The sequence below is a fragment of the Anticarsia gemmatalis genome, chromosome 28 (genome assembly GCF_050436995.1).
Source record: "Anticarsia gemmatalis isolate Benzon Research Colony breed Stoneville strain chromosome 28, ilAntGemm2 primary, whole genome shotgun sequence".
Classification (NCBI taxonomy): Eukaryota; Metazoa; Arthropoda; class Insecta; order Lepidoptera; family Erebidae; genus Anticarsia; species Anticarsia gemmatalis.
In genome coordinates this window covers 1664063-1671752 of record NC_134772.1, presented here as the reverse complement: position 1 = coordinate 1671752, position 7690 = coordinate 1664063, and the positions used below count along the sequence as shown (strand labels likewise).

General features: G+C 43.6%; 1 protein-coding gene across 1 annotated transcript; it reads left to right on the top strand.

Moving 5' to 3' along the window:
* The first annotated feature begins 40 nt into the window (after positions 1-40).
* On the top strand, positions 41-1941 carry LOC142984730 (uncharacterized). Its single transcript, XM_076132486.1, has 2 exons — positions 41-1189; positions 1794-1941. The coding sequence occupies exons 1-2, from the start codon at positions 449-451 to the stop codon at positions 1815-1817; spliced, it is 765 nt and encodes a 254-aa protein (XP_075988601.1). The 5' UTR covers positions 41-448; the 3' UTR covers positions 1818-1941.
* The last annotated feature ends 5749 nt before the right edge of the window (positions 1942-7690 follow it).

Here is a 7690-nt window from a genome sequence, read left to right as displayed (position 1 = left end):
CGACACACACACATCCATTACTACTACATTTATTACACATTCATTCATCACACAGTACACATATTCTACACGACATATATATTAAATCAACCGAGCACCGATGCCTGGAATATTAGCGGTCGTCGCCGCGTGCGTCTGCGCCACTGAACCACGGCGGCCGCCGCCGACCGTTGGCTATCTTCGCGACTGCTCGCACTTAGATATGTCGTCGCAGGTGGAGGGATCACCAAGCCACGCCCGCTTGCCGCGCGACCGCCACCAGTCTCAATCCTCGATACTCATGCGGAGCCCGTGTCCATCTATGTCACGCGGCCGCTATTGCGTTTACGCAAAATAGTTCATAAGTTTATATTGTACTCGTATGCTTACCAAAAATATAATAGTTGGTGCCTATATTGAGTTTATTATTTCTGATCTCAATCATACCGACTAAACTGGTGACCCCTGCATGAACACGGAAATGTCTCAAACGGAACAAAAGTTGGCAAGTCAAGAGACAAGCGGCTCGGAGACAGAACATTCTCAGAAGTATGTTACGCAGCGCCCAAAAACTTATAAGAAGATGGCGACGCCTGCGAAACGCGCGGATACAGCGTCGCCGCAACCGCCGTCTTCACCAACTAGCATTCGTGTGAAGATACCTCCATTTTGGCCAGAAAAACCGGCAATCTGGTTTGCGCAGGTTGAAGGTCAGTTTGCGGTCGCCAAAATTACGAATGACACGGCGAAATTTTATTACATACTTGCCACGCTGGATCGACAGTACGCTGCCGAGATAGAGGACGTACTCACTGGCCCGCCAAACTACCAACGTCTTAAGGAAGAGTTGATAAGGAGATTGTCGGTGTCCCGCGAAAACAAGGTGAAGCAGCTGCTGACCCACGAGCAGCTTGGCACGCGTAAGCCTTCACAATTTCTGAGGCATATGCAGCACCTTGCCGGACCAGAAGTACCAGAAGATTTTTTACGGACCGTATGGACGAGCCGCCTACCTACAACGTTGCAGCCCATCGTAGCGTCGCAGTCAACGCTACCCCTGGACGCGCTCGCCGAATTAGCTGACCGCGTGCACGACATCTCTGCTCCAGCGCAGCAGGTCGCGGCGACCTCTGCAACATCGGCGTCATCAACAGCTGTCACTTCGCCAATCGATGACCTTACTCGTCAAGTTGCGGAGCTGACACGGCAGGTGAGCGAATTGACCAGGCAAACGTCACGATGCTCTCGCCCAACCGAGCGTCGAGGAAGCGGACAACGTAACCGATCTTCATCACGCCGATCGTTGTCTAATTACCGTCAGTACCCCATCTGTTGGTACCACGCTAGGCACGGCAACAAGGCGCGCAGGTGCATGAAACCCTGCGATTACACATCGGGAAAAGAAAAAGGCAGTCAGTGATGGCGACCAGCGACTGCCAGAGCTCCAACCCCGGTCGCCTCTTCATCAGAGACCGTGATACTCACGTCCAATTTTTAATAGACACCGGTAGTGATTTATGTGTTTACCCACTTTCTGCAATTCGTGAACGCTGTGTAAAAACTAATTACCAGCTCAGTGCTGCCAATGGCTCAGTCATCAATACTTATGGCTACATTCAATTAAATCTGAATCTAGGCCTCCGCCGTAATTTTCCCTGGCGTTTTGTAATAGCAGACGTAACGAAAGCGATTATAGGTGTGGACTTTTTATCTCATTACCGCCTTATTGTCGATGTTGGTCAACAAAAACTTACTGATGGTCTAACTAATGTCAGCACTCTAGCTTCAATTGGTGTATTTACTTCTGTTTTCAGTGTCAAGGTTGCGACTGGTGGTGACAGCAGGTACCACAAAATTTTAGCCGAATACCCGGAATTAACGCGCCCCGCTGGTACTCCAGGTATCGTTAAACACAACACTACACACCACATTCGCACTACACCCGGTCCGCCTGTATCATGTTCCCCACGTCGCCTCGCTCCCGATAAGTTGAAAATAGCGAAGCAGGAATTTGACGTGATGCTAGCTAATGGAACTGCTCGTCCCTCTGACAGTCCTTGGGCATCACCATTACACCTCGTTTCTAAAAAAGATAATGGGTGGCGTCCTTGTGGCGACTATAGGCTTCTTAATGCTCGAACAATACCCGACCAATATCCTATTCGTCACATACATGACTTTTCACACTACATGTCTGGTTGTTCAGTTTTCTCAGTAATTGATTTAGTAAAAGCCTACAATCAAATTCCTACCGCGGAGAGCGATATAGCCAAGACCGCGATCACCACACCTTTCGGTCTGTATGAATTTCCATTTATGACATTCGGACTTAGGAATGCTGGCCAAACCTTTCAGAGATTTGTTGACGAATTGACTCGTGGCCTCGATTCTTTTTGCTATCCATATTTGGACGATTTTTGTCTTTATAGCCGATCGGCCACGGACCATGAAAACCACCTGCGCCAGCTCTTTGATCGTATGCGCAAGTATGGCGTACTTATCAACACCGCTAAGTGTGTTTTCGGCGTGCCCGAAGTAAAATTTCTGGGTTATCACATCTCTGAAAAGGGCACCAAACCCCTGGACAGCAAAGTGCAAGCCGTAGCTCAGTTTCCACCTCCAAAAACCGTCAGAGAACTCCGACGATTTTTGGGGATGGTAAACTTTTATAGACGGTTTATTCCTAACGCCGCACAAATTCAGGCTCCATTAAATGCTTTGCTGATCGGGTCAGTTAAAGCCTCCCATCCGGTCGACATAGAGGGAGATTCATTACATGCATTCGAAGCGTGCAAAAAGAGTCTTTGTGACGCAACTCTTTTAGCTCACCCCGACTCTAACGCAAAGTTAGGATTGGTCACTGACGCCTCAGACAAGGCGATAGGTGCAGTCTTACAACAGCTAAAGGATGGCCATTGGCAGCCATTAGCATTTTTTTCTCGGAAGTTGAGCCCATCGCAAACAAAGTACTCTCCGTACGACCGCGAATTGCTCGCTATATATGAGAGTATAAAGTACTTCCGGCACATGCTCGAAGCCACTCACTTTACAGTTTATACCGACCACAGGCCAATTTGTTATGCTTTTCTTCAAAGAAAAAATAACTGTTCGCCCCGCCAGTACAGGCATCTTGATTTTATATCTCAGTTCACTACCGACATTGTCCACATTTCTGGTAAAGATAATGTGGTTGCCGACACATTGTCGCGCGTAGATGAACTGCAAAAGCCCGTTGACTTTGAAGTAATAGCCAAACTTCAAGCTAATGATACAGAGCTAGCAGCTCTCCTCAAAGGCAACACTTCGCTTCGCCTTGAGAAGGCAAGAATTCCTGGAAGTCAGATTGTTATGTACTGCGACGTTAGTACACCGACACCCAGGCCTTTCGTACCACAACCATTACGTCAACAGGTTTTTGAATCTCTCCATTCGCTTAGCCACCCTGGCGCTAATGCCACGGCCAAACTCGTTGCACAACGTTTCGTTTGGCCACTGATGCGAAAGAACTGCCGTGAATGGGCTAAGGCATGTTTGGCTTGCCAGCGTTCGAAGGTAACTAGACACGTCGCCTCACCTTTAGGTACGCACGATTTACCTTCGGCGCGTTTCAAACATGTCCATTTAGACCTAATCGGCCCACTACCGCCAGCTGGTAATTATCGGTATTGCCTCACAGCCGTCGATCGCTTTACGCGATGGTCAGAAGCTGCGCCTATTACCGATATTACCGCTGAAACAGTGGCCAAAGCGTTCATTGCATGTTGGGTTGCCCGATATGGATGTCCTACCGAGATCGTAACCGATCGAGGCGGACAGTTCCAGTCAGCACTATTTCAACAGCTGTCCAAATCTATCGGTTTCGATCACCGTAGGACGACGGCTTATCACCCGCAGTGCAACGGTTTGGTCGAGCGGTTTCACCGCCAGTTAAAGGCAGCAATTACATGCCACGCCGACGATAACTGGACTGAATCCCTACCACTTGTACTCCTCGGTATCAGGAGCGCCTTTAAGGAAGACCTCCAAACATCATCGGCTGAACTGGTATACGGTGAACCACTTCGTCTACCCGGCGAATTTTTCGGTCATGACGTCGCTCATTACACTACCGATATCACCGAATTCACAGGCCGCATGAAACGTTTCACAGAGAAACTACGGCCCGTACCACCTCAACACCACTCAACGTCGCGTAGAACTTTCGTATTTAAAGACCTAGCCAACTGTAGTCACGTATTCCTTAGGGAAGAAGTACTACGTGGCTCATTGCAGCCTGCTTACACTGGCCCATACGAAGTCCTGAAACGAGGAGCCAAAACTTTTACCATTCGCGTCGGTAGTAAGAACACGATCGTGAGTATAGACCGCATAAAACCGGCCTACTTACTAGCTACTAGTACGCATCCAACGCATCATGACAATAATCATAATTTACATGATACATCAGATCCCCCACACGTAACGCCACAAGATGCGTGTGTAAAAAGAACTCACTCGGGACGGCATGTACGATTTCCGGATTACTTTCGCCCTTAGCCGGTCTCTGGAAGGGGGTGATGTAGGCGCCCTATCATATTCATAGCATTTAGTCTATCCTATTTATATATTTACTCTCAACAAATCAATAAATACAATTGTTACTACTTAATTCTATTTATTATTTATATTACGTATCTAACGACACACACACATCCATTACTACTACATTTATTACACATTCATTCATCACACAGTACACATATTCTACACGACATATATATTAAATCAACCGAGCACCGATGCCTGGAATATTAGCGGTCGTCGCCGCGTGCGTCTGCGCCACTGAACCACGGCGGCCGCCGCCGACCGTTGGCTATCTTCGCGACTGCTCGCACTTAGATATGTCGTCGCAGGTGGAGGGATCACCAAGCCACGCCCGCTTGCCGCGCGACCGCCACCAGTCTCAATCCTCGATACTCATGCGGAGCCCGTGTCCATCTATGTCACGCGGCCGCTATTGCGTTTACGCAAAATAGTTCATAAGTTTATATTGTACTCGTATGCTTACCAAAAATATAATAGTTGGTGCCTATATTGAGTTTATTATTTCTGATCTCAATCATACCGACTAAAGTTGTCAATTAAGATAACAGTCGTTAAGCCACGTCAAAGGCCTTCGGGCGGCTTGAACAACTTTGACACTAGGTTGACCACTAACCATACGATAAGTAGAAGAATAAAGCCGGGAATCGAACCTTGTATACAATACACACTAATAATAGTAACAATTCTCATTCCATGACGTAAATGCTCAAAACAAAGTATTTATATTAAAATAAGTTCAGGCCTTCCTAATATAAGATGTAGAAATAATCACTAAATGCGTTTGCGTGGCATGAGCGTGTCAAGTGCGTATCGTTTGCGTCGTGAGTATGACCTGTAAGTAGTGCTCGAGTGACGTATGCGTGGCATGTGCGTTGCAAGTGCGTGGTGTGTGCGTGGCATGTGCTTGGCGATGAGGTAATTGGCATTTATATCTATTCTTTAGTGTGGTCTGTAAGTAGTGCTCGAGTAACGTTTGCGTGGCGAGTGCGTGGCGGGTGCGTAGCATGTATAGGTTAGTTTGTCTTTTGCGTGTCGCATGTGCGATGTTTGCGTGGTAATAGCGTGTTGTATGCGTAACTTGTGCGGGACATAAAATTTGCCTGTCGTGTGTGTTGCACTCTGAGTATAAGTTGTAGACAATTTAAATGAAAATAGTGGAAGTGACTGCGTGGCGGGTGCGTGGCGGGTGCGTGGCGTGTGCGTTACGTATGTTAGTGACATTATAATTTATGGAATTAATAGAAATAATATTTTGTGTCGTGATAACGCCACCGCTTCTAATGTGTATAATTTTGTGCCTCTATATAACTCATTTTCGACAAAATCTTACTTATACCCTTTTTCAGTAGAGGCACAGAATTTATAAAATTTTGTATATTATTTTTATTATATTTAAATCATTGTAGTATAAAATATTATGATAAATATTTGGTTCCTTTAGTTTTTAAAATGATTGTTTAAATGCAATATTTTTTGTAGATCAAAATATATTGCTACCTTTAAACGACGCGATAGAATTCCGCATCGACCATTTTATCAAATTGTTTTTTGAATTTTTAGCAATAAAAATATGATTACATTCTATGTGACTGCCTCTGTGGCGCAGTGGTTTAGGTCGCCACGCCACTACCATTGCGTCAGGAGGTCGTGGGTTCGATTTCCACACGGAACAATTATTAGTGCGATCCACAAATAATTGTTTCGGTTCTGGTTGTAAATTTTGTTCGTTGTTTGTATGTTTGTAAAAGTCCCCGCGATACAAGAGCAATTCTTAGTGCGGGACTGTCTATTTGAAGAAAAAAAAATGACAAAAATGTAGTCTAGAAAGACATACACAGATCATATCGGTGATGTCTTGCAAAAAGGTCAGGTGTTCGTTACCGGCGGTCCTGTATGACAACATGTATGTATGTGAATGAAGCAAGGAAAGTTTGTAAGGATCGTACCAAGTGACGTTCTGTGGTCTCTGTCTATTTCGTTGAGAAAGCGTGATTATAATGTATTAAATAAATATTTGAAAAGTGTGTTTAGAGTTATACATATTAAATAAATTATTTGTTAAGTTTGTACTGAATGCTTGGTTGCACTATAAAATATGTATTTGCAATAACAGTATATTAAATATCAAGGTTTTTGTATAGAAGATAATATTATTATCAATATTATTTGGCAAAAATAGATTTTAGGAATCTAGTCAGATTTTTTTCATTTGGCAATAGGCTCGCCCCCTATTACATGGGACTAACATTGTTAATGGCGAAACATGAGAGTATATTTGTGTGATGAGCACGAGTATCTGTTCTGAGCCTGGTTGTTAATGTATCTATATAAGTATGTAGTAAGAAGTATATAAGTATGTTTATCAGTTATTTGGTTACCATAGTACAAGCTCTGCTTAGTTTCGAATCAGATGACCGTGTGTGAGTTGTCCAAATTAATTTGACTTATCTAAAATCTATTTTTGCTAAATACCTGAGATTCACATATTTTAAAATGATTATAAATAATATATTTAAATAAATAAAGACTACACTAAGCTTAAACCACGATACTCAAATTGTAATAGTAGTATTTCAATAAGAATTGATAAATTTAACCCATTAATGTCCCACTGCTGGGCAAGGGTCTACTCCCGTAATGAGGGGTTAGGCCTTGAGTCCACCACGCTGACCAAGTGTATAGACTTTGCATATCTTCAAGAACTGTTCTAAAGAACTCTCAGGCAAGCAAGGTTGCATCATGATGATTTCCTTCACCGTTAGAACAAGTGATCATTATTTCTAATACACACATAACTACGAAAAGTCATTGGTGTGTTACTTTTTTGAACCGTCGACAAATTGCGTGGGAGGTGTATGCTTAAACTACTTGGCTGTTATTGCTGAAATAATATGAAAATCTTGATGAGGATATATGAAGAATCTGTCAAAAATTACAAAATTATTTCCCGCTTAAAATTAAACAAGAAAATGTTGTATAAGTTATTTTTATCAATTCTTATTAAAATTACATTTGCACATAAACACCAAAGCTTATTAATTAGATAGAAAACAATTAGTGAAAAATTGGGTGCTACGTTTTAATTGTAAAAATTGTAAAATATCTCTCTTTGCTTATAAAAAATAAG

What these genes read in the sequence shown, in the direction of transcription:
- LOC142984730 (XM_076132486.1), top strand. Translation starts at nt 449, where the DNA reads ATGAACACGGAAATGTCTCAAACGGAACAAAAGTTGGCAAGTCAAGAG. An exon ending in TTGCGGAGCTGACACGGCAG is followed by an intron (nt 1,190 to 1,793) that starts GTGAGCGAATTG and finishes TTCTGTTTTCAG; the next exon opens with TGTCAAGGTTGCGACTGGTG.